The 16,830-nt window shown below is 45.8% G+C and overlaps 1 protein-coding gene across 5 annotated transcripts in view; it reads right to left on the bottom strand.

Moving 5' to 3' along the window:
• The window catches only part of PTPN3 (protein tyrosine phosphatase non-receptor type 3), a 442,179-nt gene that overhangs the window by 28,200 nt on the left and 397,149 nt on the right, over window positions 1-16,830 (bottom strand). For all 5 annotated transcript variants that reach the window (XM_073587741.1, XM_073587742.1, XM_073587740.1 and 2 more), the window contains one exon: window positions 15,122-15,183. In XM_073587741.1, the coding sequence (XP_073443842.1) occupies window positions 15,122-15,183 (62 nt within the window). The remainder of the gene's footprint in view (window positions 1-15,121; window positions 15,184-16,830) is intronic.

Raw genomic sequence — 16,830 nt, 5'->3', positions numbered from 1 at the left:
GTCAGCGAGCATTGATGTACTCCACTTTCCCTGGTACCTTTTCTCCATCAGTGCAATGTCTTGGTGAAATCTTTCACTGTGTTCATCACTAACGGCACCAAGATTGGCTGGAAAAAAGTCCAAGTGAGAATGTAGAAAATGCATTTTTAGTGACATATTGCATTTCATCAAATGATATACTGTGAGCATATTGTCCACGAGTTGTTCAAAGTTCGGTGCCCTGTTGTCACCAAGGAAGTTGAAGGTCACATTTTTAAATGCTCTCCATGCCACTTGTTCAGCACCTTGCAAAAGACCATCAAAGCTACTATCATCCATTATATCTCTAGTCTGTGGGCCAATAAAAATACCTTCTTTAATCTTTGCATCACTTATTCTGGGAAATTTCTGACGCAAGTAAGAAAAGGTTTCCGATTCTTTGTTCATTGCTTTGACAAAATTCTTCATAAGCCCAAGTTTAATATGCAAAGGAGGGAGAAATATCTTTGCTGCTGGATCAAGGAGAGGATTATGTTTAACATTCTTCTGTCCAGCAACCAGGTTTTCGTGGAGTGGCCAGCTCTTTCTGAAATAGTGCATTTCTTGTGCACGACTGTCCCACTCACAAATAAAACAACAATACTTGGTATATCCAAGCTGCAGTCCAAGAAGAAGGGCATCAACTTTTAGATCACCACATATGTTCCAGTTATAATTTCTATAATTAATGTGGGTCAAAGGTAACTCCATATTCTCTTACGTTTCTTTCATGTGTACGGCATGTCCAATAGGTATAGAAGGATAGATATTTCCATTGTGTAGTAAAACAGTCTTCAGACTTAAAATTGACTAGTCAATGAACAGTCGCCATTCCTTCGGGTTATGTTCGCATCCAAGAGCATCAAACAAGCCCAAGACGTTGTTGCAAAAGGTTAAACCGTCGACATGGTTGAAACATGGATTTTTGTGATAACTCACCGTAAAATCATTTTCTCCGAGACACTCATTGGGGGACACAGGACTGTGGGTGTATGCTACTGCCGCCAGGAGGCTGACACTAAGTGAATGAAAAAAAGGTTAGCTCCTCCTCTGCAGTATACACCCTCGCCTCGATTGCAGGCAAAACCAGTTTGGTGCAAAAGCAGAAGATCACAACAAGACACAACCTCAATGCAGGCAACGACATGTCTAGAAAACCCACCTGGTATCATAAATACCTATTAGTAAACAAAAAGGAGCCAATTGGCTAGCAGGCTGGGTGCTGTGTCCCCCAATGAGCGTCTCGGAGAAAAGGATTTTACAGTGAGTTATCACAAAAATCCATGTTTCTCCCTCACCTCACTGGGGGACACAGGACTGTGGGACGTCCTAAAGAAGTCCCTGAGTGGGAAGTCGACTCATCGGTCCAAGCTACACACCTCCTTTTTAAAGGTGCGCCACCGCTGCTTGGAGAATCCTTCTACCCAGGCTTGCATCTGCTAAAGACTGAGTATGGACATTGTAATGTTCGGAGAATGCGTGCAGGCTGGCCCAGGTTGCCGCATTGCATACCTGCTCTGCCGATGCTGAAGAGCCCAAGAGGCGCCCACTGCTTGAGTTGAGTGCGCTCTGATCCTTGCTGGAACAGCTGCGCCTCTGATGCGGTAGGATTCCTGAATTGTCAGCCGAATCCACCTGGCTATGGTCGCTCTTGAAGCAGCAAGTCCCTTCCTGCGACCCTCGGGGAGCACAAACAGCGTGTTTGGTCTGAAGAGAGGATGCCGTCCGTGACACAAACCTCTTAAGAGCTCTCACCAGGTCAAATGTATGAAGAGTCTTTGCCACACGGTGTACCGATGCCGGACAAAAGGAGGGCAAGACAATGTCCGCATTAATGTGAAATGAGGAAACGACCTTCGGCAGAAAAGGGGGAGCTGGCCTGAGAACCACCTTATCCTTGTGAAATATCAGGAACAGAGCTTGGCAAGATAGAGCTGCCAGCTCCAGGAAAGGTATGTCAAAGAGACCTCTTGTAGCGGTTCAAATGGAGCTTCCTGCAGAACGCTTAGGACCAGGTTAGCGTCCCAGGCATCCAGAGGGGTCCTATAGGGGGGTACCAAGTGTGAGACCCCCTGGATGAAGGTCTTTACCTGCAGATTGGTAGCAATTCTGCACTGGAACAGGACGGATAAGGCCGATATCTGTCTCCTTAGGGAATTTGAAGCTAAACCCGAGTCTAAGCCATACTGGAGAAACGCCAAGATGTTGGGAATAGAGAATTTCAGTGGAGAACAATCGTGGTCCTGACACCATGAGAAGAAAACCTTTCAGGTGTGGTGGTAAATACGTGCTGAGTCAGGCTTACGTGCGCTAACCATTGTAGCAACCACATTGCATCTGAACCCAGCCTGGGTCAGAATCCAAGATTCAATGGCCAAGCCGTCAAAAACAGGGCCCCTGAGTTCAGGTAGTAGATCGTGCCCTGGGAAAGTAGGTCTGGGCGCCCTGGCAGTCGCCAGGGTACGTCGGCGAGTAGCTGCACCAGGTCTGCGTACCACACCCGACGAGGCCAATCTGGGGCCAGAAGAATTGCTGGAACCCCTTCTGCCTTGATCTTCTTGATGACCCTCGGGAGTAGCGGCAGTGGGGGAAATAGGCATGGGAGGTGAAACTGGTTCCATGGCAGAACCAACGCATCCACGGCGATTGCCTGCAGGTCCTGAGACTGAGCGACAAATGCGGCCACCTTGGCATTTACCCTGAAGGCCATCAGGTCCATGTCTGGCGTTCCCCAACGTCGGCAAATTTGCCGGAAGATCTCGGGGTGTAGTGACCATTCCCCGGACGTAAAACCCTGCTGGCTGAGGAAGTCTGCCGCCCAGTTCTCTACGCCTAGAATATGGACTGCTGAGATCACAGAGTGGTTCCTCTCGGCCCAGTGAAGGATGTGCCTCACCACGTGCATGGCTGCCCTGCTGCGGGTGCCCCCCTGGTGATTTGTGTCAGCCACGATCCCTGTTCTAGCTGGCGGAGTTGGTTGCTGAAAAGGCTGTTTAACCCTTTGTTGAGGGAGAAAACTGCTCTTGCCCCTTGTGGAGTCAGAGAGAAGTTGGTCCAACTTCTCACCGAATAGGCGGCCACTCTGATAAGGTAACGAAGTTAACCAAGTCCTCAACCACAGAGCCTTTCTAATAGAAATTGCATTTGAGGCGAGTGGTGCACAGCTAGCCGCATCCAAAGACGCATTAATCAAAGTCTGCGGCCAACGCAATCTGATTAGCAATATCCGCTACCTCCGCAGACAGGTCCATACCCTGCAAGCCTCTGTTTAATGATTTAGACCAAGAACCCATGGCCTTGGCTACCCAAGTTGCTGCGAATGAGGGAGAGTGCTGAACCCGACGCCTCAAATACTGAGCGAGCCAGGCTCTCTATGAGATGGTCGGTGGGATCCTTGATAGAGGAACCATTAGGTATGGACAACAGGGTTTTTAGAGGCCAAGTGCGACACGGGTGGATCTACCGCCGGAGATTCCGCCCATCTTTTACAAAGATCAAGGACAAACAGGTATCTTGCCTCGAGCACTTTCTGGCCTGAGAAATGCCTGTCCGGCCATTCCCTGTGTCGTTGTACTATGTTGTCAAACACTGGGTGAGCGGCAAATACCCTATGAGGCCGCTTGACTTGCTTAAATGACACTTTGTGCCCTGAGGCCAGGGTGGATTCATTGTCAATCCCTAGGGTCTGGTTGACGGCCTCGATAAGGCTGTCCACTCTTTCCTGGTAACCCGGAGTAACTAAGCCAAGGGGCTCATCCGAGTCCTAATCTGAGCTCTGCTCGTTATCGACTACTGGCGAGGGCGAGCGAGAGGCAGAGCTGACGGATGTCGAGGCACCGGACGGACCGTGAGACGCTGTGTGGGTTCGTTTCCACCGCGTCTGCCTAGTGAGAGAGCGGCCCCTGCAGGCCGGAGGCTCCTGTGAGGTGGAGGACCCCTCTAAGACAGGCGAGCCGCTATCCCTGCCCCTATCTGGGGCTCGAAGGGACTCGATTACTCTTGTAAGCGATGCCATGGACTGTGACAGAGCCCATTCCAGGGGACTAGGAACCCTGGGCTCAGTCGCAGGGGAGGGCTTCCTGGGCACATTCGGACTCACAGGCCTCACAGATTTGCCTACTTTGTGCATGTGGGAAGGCGGGCCGACAGGGGATGCACGCAGTATACAGAAACGTGTGCGTCTTAGCCTTTCTGGACATGGTAGCCCTGCTTAGGTGATATTCCTGCAGGGGGGGCTACTGCTTAGCCTCTGGCAAAACACAGAGGGTGGCCTTCCTCCTTTGGGGGTAGCACTTACCCCAGTCCTGTGTCCCCCTTCTTGGATCCCCTTAGGTGTCCAGCCTGCCGAACAGCTGCACCCTTTTTCAAAAAGTGCGCCTCGGCGTGTGGGCGGTCCTGCCGGAGGAAGGAGCCGCCGGTGACGTCATATGGGCAGAGCTTCTACCCGCGGCCTAGCGCCGGCTGAAGCCGGGGACTAAATTTTTCGGCGCCCGCCCGAGGCTCCGGGGGCGGGTCTGCCGGAAGTACATGCATCACGGGGGCAGGACTTCCGCCCGCGGCCTAGTACCGGCACAGCCAGGGACTAAATTTACGGCGGCCGCACGGACACAGGGGCGGGACCGCCAGAAACAGAGGCCTGGCAGGACGTGAGCTGCCGAGCACTACAGCTGTGGGGGCGCATGCTGGCACCCGAACCCGTGCTGCAGCCGAGGGATCCAGGATGTGCTGACCCTGGGGGTCTCAGGAGCCCTCCCAGCCCACCTCCTTCTGCGCCTCACCCCTGGAGCTCCAGCTGATCCTCAGTTTAGGGGGGAAGGGGGGCTGCATCAAAAAATCAAGGATGGTGCAGGCACCCCAACTCCATCCTCCCTCCAAGGGATGAGGAGAGGGACCGTCCGCCTTCTTCCACTACCGCAGTCCTTGCATTGGTGGTGCAGTGGGAGGCCGCACGGACTACCTGTGCCTCTGAACAGCCTAGGGTTTCAATACCTTAGGGTGGTCAGGGAGAGTCCGTTATCATGTCCCACATTGCAGGAGAGGATACGTGGAGGCGACACTCGCAAGTGCTCGCCCATTGTTGGTTTGGGGAGATCGGACCCTTTCAATAGTGTCCGCTGCCAGTCTCATCTTCATGGAAAAAACAAAAAAAAAAAAAGAGAGCGAGTCTGGAAAAAGACCAGACGTGTGCCTCCTAGGACACTAATAAAGAACTGGTTTTGCCTGCAATCGAGGCGAGGGTGTATACTGCGGAGGAGGAGCTAACCTTTTTTTCATTCACTTAGTGTAAGCCTACTGGCGGCAGTAGCTTACACCCACAGTCCTGTGTCCCCCAATGAGGAGAAGGAGAAAAATTGAATAAGGTCTTCTTGACAACTGCGAAAAACAAACTCTTGTTCCTGGTAATAAGAGATTCCGTTCTTGTAGCCTTGAACCCAATAATTCTGCCGGCCTCTTTGACAATTTCAAATGTCAGACCAAGTCACTCAGATCAGCTTGACTGAACAGATGTGGATAGATGGTAGAAGGCTCAAAGTCTGGGTCTGCAGCAGTTTCATTTTCCACTCATATGGTTAGTTCAACTTCGTCGTCCTCCATTGTCCATACTTTGGGCGGCTTTGGAACACGACGACTTTCATTGTGCAGCACTGGTCTTATGGCTGAAGGAAGATCAGGATATTCTATTGATTTCTTGTTCTTTGCTGAATATCATGTTACATTTGTAAGGCAGAAGTAGCAATCTGTTACATGATCTCTCTGCTCTCTCCATATCATTGGGACAGCGAATGGCATTGAAGTTCGTGATACATTCAGCCATGCTCTAAGACTTCTAGAACAAGATGCACAGCATATATGAGGTGCCCACTGTTTGTCCTGATCTCCAATTGAACATTCAAAGTTCATATGCTTTCTTAACAAGTGGAGTCATTTCCTTCTTTTGTGCTTTCATTGTATATTCTCTGTATACGTAGCAGAAATTATCACTGCTGTTGAGACACCAATGCGACATTTCTTCTAAATAACTCATAAGTTTTTACAATGAAAAGTATTCAGGCGAATCCCATATATGATAGTAACAAGATGGAGGCCCGATGCTATCGCATCAGGAGGGTGGTAATGTCACGATGGGGGAAGGCTTTGCAGCGTTAAGAATCTTTCAACCCCTTTGTGCTCACCCACCTATCCACTCTCTGTCCCCATGTTCTGACTTCTCCCGTCTGTGCTCTCTAGAGATCCCAGAGGATACATTTTGTGAGGTAAAATATTGTTTAAAAATAGTCAGTGAAATATTTTACCTCACAAAATGAATCCTCTGTGATCCTCTGCTGTAATGTCAGTATTGTCTTTTGATTCCTCCCCTGCCCAGGAGATGTGGTATGCTCCGTACACGGTCAGCCGAATAATTCACTGCGCTTGCGCGGAATTCGCATTATAAGTGCTTGCATATGTGTAGATCAGCAATTTAAGTTATTTCAGTGTAAAATTCAGGATATACTGTTTCAGAAAAAAGTTCATATATGAGTTTTCAGAATTATAACAGAATATTATAATGTTTCGTATCATTTCTCAAAAACCTTACGTGAGAGGAAAAATCCGACGTCATTTCTGAAATCGGCATGAAAAAATTTATCAGGAACACTCAAAATTGTCCGAGGGACAAAACCTTGGGAACACAGTGTAATTATATTGCATGCTTTAACATACTTAATGATTTATTTGAGTTGTATAATTAATTTATCACCATATACGGTAATCTAAAACTTGATCATATGTATTCTAGCTGTGTCCTATGTCTTGTCATGAGTAGAGATGGGCGGACCCCTGCAAGTTCGGGTTCGGCCCAACAGTTAAAAATAGTTTGGGTCCGGGTACCAGAACAGTACCTGAGCCCGGACCCCATTCACGTAAATGGGGGGCCCAAACGTCCAGTGTTTGAAACGCTGCAGCAAACACTGCCTCTGGTCAGTGATAAAATCATTATCGCCAGTCAGGCAGCGGCGGTTCCCATGCTGTTAAATGTTGCTCCCATCAGCCTATGCCTGCTGCCACTAATAAGAGCGAGAGAAAGCGCGGCTGATGGGAGTATTCATTAGCCGGGGCCTGCGCTCTAAATAAAGACCGGCGTGAGTTGCCCTGTATTTTTGATAACCAGCCAGGCAAAGCGGACAGCTGGGGGCTGCAACCCCCAGCTGTCAGAGCTAACAAGGCTGGTTATCAAGAACAGAAAGGTCACCATGCCAGTTTTTACAATTATTTAAATAATTTTAAAAAATGGTGTGGGGTCCACCCATTTTTGACAACCACCCATGTTAAAGCAGACAGCTGGGGGCTGGTATTCGCAGGTTCGTAAGGGGCCATAGATATTGCCCCCAGCATAAAAATAGCAGCCTGCAGCTGCCCAGAAAAGGTGCATCTATTAGATGTGCCAGTTTTAGCTCTTTGCCTAGCTCTTCTCACTTACCCTGTGGCAAGTGGGGTAATATATGTGGGGTTGTTGTCACCTTTGTATTCTCCAGTGACATCAAGCCCACGGATTAGTAATGGAGAGGCATCTATAAGACACCTATCCATTACTAATCCTATAGTTGTATTGTAAATAAAGCCAGAATAAATTTTCTTATATGAAAAGAGCAAGCGGGCACTTATCACAGCAGTAATAATTAGAGTCTATATTCACTGGGGGATCTCTTGCATGACATATATAGAAACCAAAAATAGGAAAAGAATCATGCAAAAAAATAGGATCACCACACAGTATCAATAGGTACAAACTAAGAGCATATTTTATTAATGGCAAGCCCAAAAACAGCACACATTTAAAACATCCAAAAGATCATAAATGGACTCTCCAAAAGATGACAGAATATAACAATAGATTTTAATATATCAGTAGACCGCAAATGCTGAAAGTGCAGAGAGAAAAATAACTCTGAATAAATGCTGCTAGCATATAACCAACAATCTTAGATTATAAACCAGAGTAGCCCCCATATATGGAGCATGCAGTGCAAAAGTTAAACCCTGATTATTACCATAAGCCAAACGGCTGAATGCCACAAGAAAGGGGTTAATAGTAAATACACAATGATGCCCAATGCATCCTGCATGCTGGGCTATAGAAGCTGAATACGTCACCCCATATAATAGTGATTAGGGGAACCAGTCAGTCGTCCCGTCATCTGAATAGCAGCGGTGCGGTCAGTGGTGATGTTAAGAGTCCATGAGAGAAACCCACGAGTATCGACACATACTTATGCTCACCTTGAAAAAGACACTTACAAGTGTCGATACGCATGAAGCCCTATTAACACAAATGGCACCAAAAAAAATATGCAGTCCAGTATGTTAAATAATTATAGTAAAAAAAATATTTTTCCAACCATATAAATAGTAAGAAACTAAAAAATGATAGTGTGGCGCCCCTGAGGCTCAGTCGCCACAGAGGTACTGCACCTTCTCCTAAGGTGTGGTGCCCCACCATCCAGGTAAGTTGGGGGCTCCTGACCACGCTCCAACACTCGCACCCCACACAATAGAGTAGTTCAGCAAAACCACATTGCGGCTCCTTACTTAGAGAGAAGCAGAGCACCTTTGGTGGTTCCCTGCTTGGAACACTAGACATGCTGGGAGGTGGGTGGAGTTGAGAATACATAAAAGAGCGGGATGGTTTAGGATTACAGGTCAGTCAGTCAGAAGGAGAGTAGGAGAGAGGAAGCCACTCGGAGAGGAGTGGGGATCCCTGGAAGAGGGATGGAGGAAGGAGTGCTGCAGCTGCTGACCTGAGCCAGCTGGCACGGGAAAGGAAAGAAGGAGAAAGACATTGAACTGAAGCCTGAGCTTCCATAGGAAAGACAAGTACGGAACGTAGGAGTAAAAGGGACCACAGAGGACGTGGGTTAGAGGAAGAACCCTGCCTAGAAGTTCTAAGCGCAAGGCTGGGGCCCGGTCCCCGAGATTGTATGGACACTAATGGTTCTGCAGCAGACACCGGTGGAGTAGTGGGCTGTAAATGCACTACTCCCATCTAAGACTTGAGGGCACAACAGCAATACGGATAGAGAGCCGGGACTTAGGAGTAGAGAGTCCCCGAAGCAGGCTACAGCTGTCTGCCGTGCAAGTAGAGTTCTTGGGAACATCTGTCAGGAGGAACTCCAGTGTAACTTAGTACTAGGAGATCTTCACACTTAAAGGCGCTATAGGGGAGACGTTCAGAAAAGGCACATATGTTGGCGGCGTGTGGAAGGGAGCCTTCCATCTTGCCTGGGGGTTGACTGGGTCCCTGACCCGGAGGACACGGCACAGAAGCGAGCTCTACATGCCCTGGTGTCCTCCATTCCTTCCTGCGTCCGTCCGCCTGGCACTGCTACATCCCCTGCGCCAGACACTACACCATCTAAGTGTCTCCACATCTACACTGCCCTGGGACAACAGCCCTGCCTGTGGAGGGCTATAACATCATTGCTGCACCACACAATCTGTCCCGGAAGATCTGTCTGCAGCGTCGGCTTACACCTCCCTTGCCGAACACCACAGGTGGCGTCACGAACTATTCATCTAACTACATTCTACCATTCACAACATCTTCCCCTATTACTTGGGCGCCCAGGGCCACGGTCCGGGTCACCGCTGCTGTGACACATCCCACTGATACCGGCCCGGTACCGAGTACACCACAGCCCTGGGAGGGCGACCCAATAGTATTGGCCCACTCAAAAATAGTCTTGGTGTAAGAGGGCCAATCTGCTAAACGCCTTTCTCTGTAAAGTAAGGACAAATCTTTCCATAGCAAAACGTGCGCCGGTTGTGGTGGGGCCCTGGTCCGTGCCACTGGTGGTAATTTCATCTTCGATATTACTGTTTGTTATATTATGCTTATATACATGTGTTATTCCTTTAAACACGTTATATGATTAAATTAATCTCTCAGGACTTTTCTTATATTAAATTTGAAAAACTCCTGTGGTTAAATATACCTGATTTTCTACAGGTTTACTATTGAGTTATTTCCATATCTGTCCTAGCTTTTTATGAACTCATTACTATGGGTACCATATGCGAGCCCCTTTAATCATCTATTAGAGCCTTATTTGTAAGTAACTAATTGATCGATATATTATTGCAGAACCTTACACGCCATTTACTCTCAGGTATACCCACCTTCCTTTCCTGTATTTGTATACCCCATTTTAACATTTATATACTCTTAGTCATTGTTTTTATAACTATTGTAATAAATAAAATACTCATTTTAACCTTTCTATAAAGCCTTTGGTTACTTTGTGTTTGTTCCATGTCTGATTTTTTGGTATAAATACTTAAGATTGAAAATATTGGTGATATTTATACAAGAAAATCACATGACAGACAACATGATCATGGATACCAGAAATTCTCCATTAAATGTCAACTCCTTAACCCAGGAGGAAATACGACGCCACCTCAAAATCACTAAAGTAGACAAATCCACGGGACTGGATGACATACAGCCCGCCCCCCCAAGTACTGTGACAGACAGACCATTATTTTTAATATTTACAGATTCCATAATAACAGGGGCCTTAAAATAGGACTATCACAAACCGCCGACTGTCTTGTGGTACAGGTATTGCTCTATGAGGAGGGAAGTTCGAGCCTGAACCAGGGAAATTCTGTATATATTAACTATATGGACTTTTGAAAGGTGTTAGATACGGTGCCACACAAGAGGCTGGTACATAACATGAGAATAATGGGAAAACATGTGTAACTGAGTTAACAACTGACTCAGGGATAGGAAACAAAGGGTGGTTATTAATGCAACACACCTGGGTTGGGTCATAATAAATAGTGGATTTGCCGTGTTCAGACCCGGGACTGGAGGGTATGTATGTATTATACATATGCATTATACATACTCGTGGCCAGTGGGCGTGGCCTCACTTCCATACACTTGTATAGAGCGAGTACGCACTCTCTAGACGGCCACATCCACTGACCCACATCGTCACTATAAAGGGCGTGGCCTCACTCAATACATGGGTATGGAAGCTAAGCCACGCCCATTAGCCGGGAGTCTGTAAAACCAGGGCTGTGAAGTCGGTAAGCCAAACCTGCGACTCCGACTCCTCAATTTCCCTTACACCGACTCCGACTCCACGACTCCGACATGTATTGCTTATATTTAAGTGAAAAATTTATTGTAGTACAATGTGAACATCAAACATTTAATCATTTTTATGATACAATAATCAAAATATTTAGATAGAACATAATATATATTTAATGGAATACAACTTTAGAACACAAAAAACTGTAATAAATTGTAAATATGTAATACACTATGTAATATCAATTATATATATATATATACACATATATATATATATATATCACTATGTAATAAACTATGTAAGTGGCAAAAAACAGTTTTCAACAAAAACATACTAAATAACATTTGTGCAGTCTATGAATTTGTTCTAAGAAATAGAATCGCCTCCATCAGATACTCCTTCATAGATTACCTCAAATCTGACCTAATAATTTTAAGGCCAGAGAACAACCTCTCTACACTAACTTGGGTTGGAGGCAAAGTCGTAACCACATGGGCAACATCTCTAACAATTTCCGGGTATAAAGGAATTGCCTCATGCACAGTCAGTTTTGATGAACGGTTGAATTTTTCTATTTGTTTGAGAGCAAGTGAAACATTTTGCTGAAATATGGTCAATCTGCTTGCTATAGGAGACGGAGTGAAATCTTTTTCCTTGCGGCAACGCTTTGCCTGCTCCATGTCATCCAAATACTTGTCAAAATCAAACTCCTCATCTGATGAGGATGAAGATATGGCAGCAGCACTAGCAGGACCCAAGTCCTCTTGCGCCTGGCAGTTCTCCTGTAGGCCACTCATCCTAACTGTACCTCAGTCAGAGCTTATTTTCCTTTAGTAAGCTGTTGATCATCAAGCAGTATACGATGACTTGGGTCCACAAACAGCTGCAAGAAAAATTTTATTTTCCAATAGCTGTGTCTCTCTCCGTTTCATTGAAGCAGAAATGCCATCTGCGATTAAACCTCCTCTTTGGGACAGGCAAAACAGCAAGTTTTTCCATTCCCTTATGAAAATGCTAGGAGTTAAATATTCAGCTTGTAATTTTTTAGTCACGGTAAATGGGTGATTAAGCAATTCCTTCAAGTCATTGACCTTCATTTAGGGTTACCTGAGGGTTCGCCATATCTATAAGAAATGGTTTTAGTTCAAGCAATCGCTCAATCATTAAATAAGTGCTGCCCCACCGAGTGGCTTGATCGACAATTGTCCCTTTCCCAGCACGTCTCTTCAAGATGGAATCAATTTTAGGGGTTCTGGCGGCAATAACTAATTTCCTAATTTTTCCAATCAGATTTCCAGCATGTCCCTCTTGCAGACTATCTCTTATTGCCAGCTGCAGCATGTGCACAACTTTCTCACTTTCTCCAGCTCGGGGCCCAGGAATCGGATCCTGTGCAGGGCAAGCACACCTCCCCATCCTCTCTCTGGTGAAGACGGCAGAAGGCAGGACAGAGGAGGGGAGATTGCCCCCTGCAGTCTGGAGCTGGTGCAGGACGGGAGCACTGCAGCATACAAGTGAGTTTTGATAGGTGCGTGCCCCTGCTCCCCCTGCCCCTCGCTGGCTACGGCCATGATTCACACACAGCATTTTTGCGGATCCGTTTTTTACAGTAAAATGCAGTGACTCTGGGCATTCCAGCAAAGTCAATGGGTTTCAAGATATGACATTCAGACACATTGTTTTGTGAGGATCCGTTTTTGGGCTGAATGAGCATGTCAGTTTGTGTGGCGTTTTTCTAATCTGCTTTTGCTATTGAAAACATTATCTATGAGCTCAAAAACTTTTCAGGTGATGCGGTTTTTTAAAAAGCTGATCTGCTTTTGCAGCTGAAAAACGTATCCTCAAAAAACACAGCAAAAACGCTGTGTGTGAATGTAGCCTTAGGTCAGGAATAGAAAAGACATTTATAGGACATTTTCATAACTTTCCCAAATTCCTATGAAAAAAATATTCAGCACATTCTGCATTTAACTACTGTACCCAATGTATTATACATTTTAGGAGTCGGTCCATTTTATATCGACTCAGAATCCACCAAAATGAGCTCTGACTCCGACTCCACGACTCCGACTCCACAGCCCTGTGTAAAACGCATACATAACCTAGAGTCCCGGGTCTGAAACTGGCAAATCCTTCCAGAACACAGTGCATGCGCTGGGGGAATTCATAAATTTGCAGTCACTCAGAGTGAATGCAGACTTATCGATTTGGACCAGACAACCCCTTTAAACACTCGCTAAACATGCCACTGAAAAAGACGTGTGTATGGATGAACGGCAAACTCAACTTGAATGACCAGTGCCAGGCAGCTGCTGGCAAGGCTAATAAAATAATTAAAAGAGGAATCGGTGCTCATGACAAGAATTTAGTTTTGCCTCTATATAAGTCACTAGTGCGACCACACTTAGAATACTGCATACATTTCTGGTATCCAGTGTATAAGAAAGACGTAGCTGAAATAAAGCGAGTGCAGAGAAGAGCGACCAAGGTTATTAGAGTACTGGGGGGGTCTGCAATACCAAGACAGGTTATTACACTCGGGGTTATTCAGTTTGGAAAAACGAAGGTTTAGGAGGTGAACTTATTACAATGTACAAATACAGTCATGACCAAACGTATTGGCACCCTATGTCTACAGTAAAGAAATTTTTTTCATAATGACGGACGCAGATTCTTTACTGTAAGAGCAGTGAAACTCTTTGGAACTCTGCCACATGATGTTGTAATGGTTGGCTCACTACTAAAATTGAAGAACAACCTGCATGCTTTTCTTGAAAAATATAATATTATAGGTTCTGGGCACTAGATTCTGTGATGTGGCATTGATCGAGGAAACTAGTCTGATTGCTGTATGAGGGGTCAGGAAGAAATGCCCCCAATATGGAGCTACTAGTGTCTGCCCCCTGGAGCAACATGTTTGGCTGTAGGTTGAACTTGATGGACTTTAGCCTACTTTCAACTTTAAAAACTATGAAACTGTATTCACACTTGACATTGTCAGCACAGTGGCTCAGTGGATAGCACTGCTACCCTGCTGGGTTCAAATCCTGCCACGCTTCAAAAAGAAGAAATTACTAGTAAACACAGCATGCACAACTAATATTTCTCGTCAAACAAAGAATAAGCCCTAATACCGTTATTTCACAGTTGAACAAAATATAAATGATGGTAATCTGTCACCAGAATATCTTCTGCCCGAGAGCAGCATGATATAGGGTCAGAGACCCAGAGTCCAGTGAGGAGTTCGATTTCTGATGAAGTCACAATTTTATCTGCTGCAAATCTATCAGTTATCTGAATGCTGAGATGCGTATAACCCTGCCTACACCACTGACCGGCAGCACTCTGTGCACACTGTGCAAAGGCAGAAAGCTGTCAGTGGTGTACTACTGACTTAGCTTTATGCCTATGCACAGTGTACACAGAGAGCTGCTGGTCAGTGGTGTAGGCAGGGTTATACAGAGCTCATGAGTATGGAAGACTGCATCTCAGCAGGTTTACTAGTTTTCTAGTGATAACCTCTTGCTGGAATCAGGGTCACTATCTGTATATTATATGCTGTTCTCTGATTAGTTGGCAAAAAAACTGGTGACAGATTCCCTTTAAATACCATACCCCCAAAATAGTTAGGAAGCTTTATACAGGGTACATAAAACAGTCAACAATTTGTGGTGGTGAATGAATTCCAATTGGACCTTTTTCTGTGGATAAATATTGTACCTTGTGGCCCATTTGCCGATTTCTTTATAATGCACATTTCATAAATCTGCATGATAAAATCAATGTTATAGTAAATGCCACATGTTTTAAATCTATTCTGTGATGATTATATATAGCTTTATAACAATGATAGTTTTTCTGAGGTGGATGTATGAGACGTGGGAGCTTGATCAGACACCAATTTGTCCACAGGCAGTACTGAGACCGTTTCTTATTTGATGATTATTTGAGCGATAGAGCCATTTCCATTCACAGTCAAGCACGCAGATCAGCTACAACAATTTGTATTTACTTACATTCACATAACTTGCATTTATGTAGTCTTCATTTCCCTGTAAAATTACTCGTGTTGTATCATCTGCAAGTAGAAAAATGTAATATACAAGCTAAAAATGAATGCAAAACAAGTAAATTGCAACATACCTTTAATGTGGACAGGGCCAAACAATACAAATAGAAAAAAGAGTGTAATATGTGCACAAACTATTACACTACACAAACTAGCAAATAAATACAGTTTATTCAAAACCGCACATGTAGGGTCAACAATTTAAAAATAATTAAAAAGAGAACACAAGCTGCAATGATACACATGGGACAGCAGTCTGAGAAGTGCCCTTTCCCAGACACCCTTTCCCCTACACATGTACTAAATAAGGGGTCTGGGATTACTAAGGAAGGAAGAGAATACAAATATAACCAAGGCAAAGTAATAACAGCAAGTGAATGCAAAAATGAAACCGAAGAGAATAAATTCAGGGCAAAGTATCTTCAAGCAGAGAGGACCGGCTATCTCCCCCCTCGCGTTATGCCACCAGTGGTGTTTATGTAATGACCAGTACGCCGGTCGTTGTTTGAGAATGGGATATGGCGCTGCTATGAATGACTATCCACAACTTGATACCAAACCAGCTTCTCTTTATAACTTGTGAAACAGATACATGGATTTTTGTGATAACTCACCGTAAAATCCTTTTCTCCGAGATGCTCATTGGGGGACACAGATACTGTGGGTGTATGCTTCTGCCGCTAGGAGGCTGACACTAAGTGAAAAAAAGAGGTTGGCTCCTCCTCCGCAGTATACACCCTCGCCCCTATTGCGGGCGGAAATCAGTTTGGTGCAAAAGCAGTAGGAGGACAACAAAATCAGCCTTAATACAGGTACAACATGTCCAAAACACCACCCTTATATCAAATTAGTAAATGCATATAAATTTAAACAAAACAAGAGCCAACTGGCTAATAGGGTGGGTGCTGTGTCGCCCAATGAGAGTCTCGGAGAAAAGGATTTTACGGTGAGTTATCACAAAAATCCATGTTTCTCCTTCGCCTCACTGGGGGACACAGATACTGTGGGACGTCCTAAAGCAGTCCCTGGGAGGGGGATTGACTCACCGATCCAAGCTACATGCACCTCTTGTTTAAAGGTGCGCCACCACTGCTTGGAGAATCCTTCTACCCATGCTCGCATCCGCCGAGGCCAGAGCATGGATATTATAATGTTTGGCAAATGTGTGCAGGCTGGACCAGGTTGCTATCTTGCAAACCTGTTCTGTCGAAGCCTGGTGCCGAAGCGCCCAAGAGGCACCCACAGCCCGAGTAGAGTGCGCTCTGATCCCTGCTGGAATCGGCGTGCCTCTAATGCGGTAGGACTCCTGAATAGTCAAACGAATCCATCTGGCTATGGTCGATTTTGAGGCTGCGAGTCCCTTCCTGCGCCCTTCGGGGAGCACGAACAGCGTGTCCGTCTGATGAAAGGGTCCGTTCTCGACACGTACCTCCGGAGGGCTCTTACCAGGTCTAATGTGTGAAGAGCCTTTTCCACATGGTGCACCGGTGCTGGACAAAATGAAGGCAAGACAACATCTTCATTAATGTGAAAAGAGGACACGACTTTTGGCAGAAAAGGAGGGGCTGGTCTGAGCACCACCTTATCCTTATGGAAAGTGAGGAACGGGGCTTGGCAGGATAGGGCTGCCAGTTCTGAAACCCACCTGATAGAAGT

Source organism: Dendrobates tinctorius, unplaced genomic scaffold, assembly GCF_039654945.1.
Source record: "Dendrobates tinctorius isolate UK_male_01 unplaced genomic scaffold, ASM3965494v1 ptg000102l, whole genome shotgun sequence".
Taxonomy (NCBI): Eukaryota; Metazoa; Chordata; class Amphibia; order Anura; family Dendrobatidae; genus Dendrobates; species Dendrobates tinctorius.
Note: the sequence above shows the minus strand (reverse complement) of the source record. Positions and strands in the feature narration are given on the sequence as shown.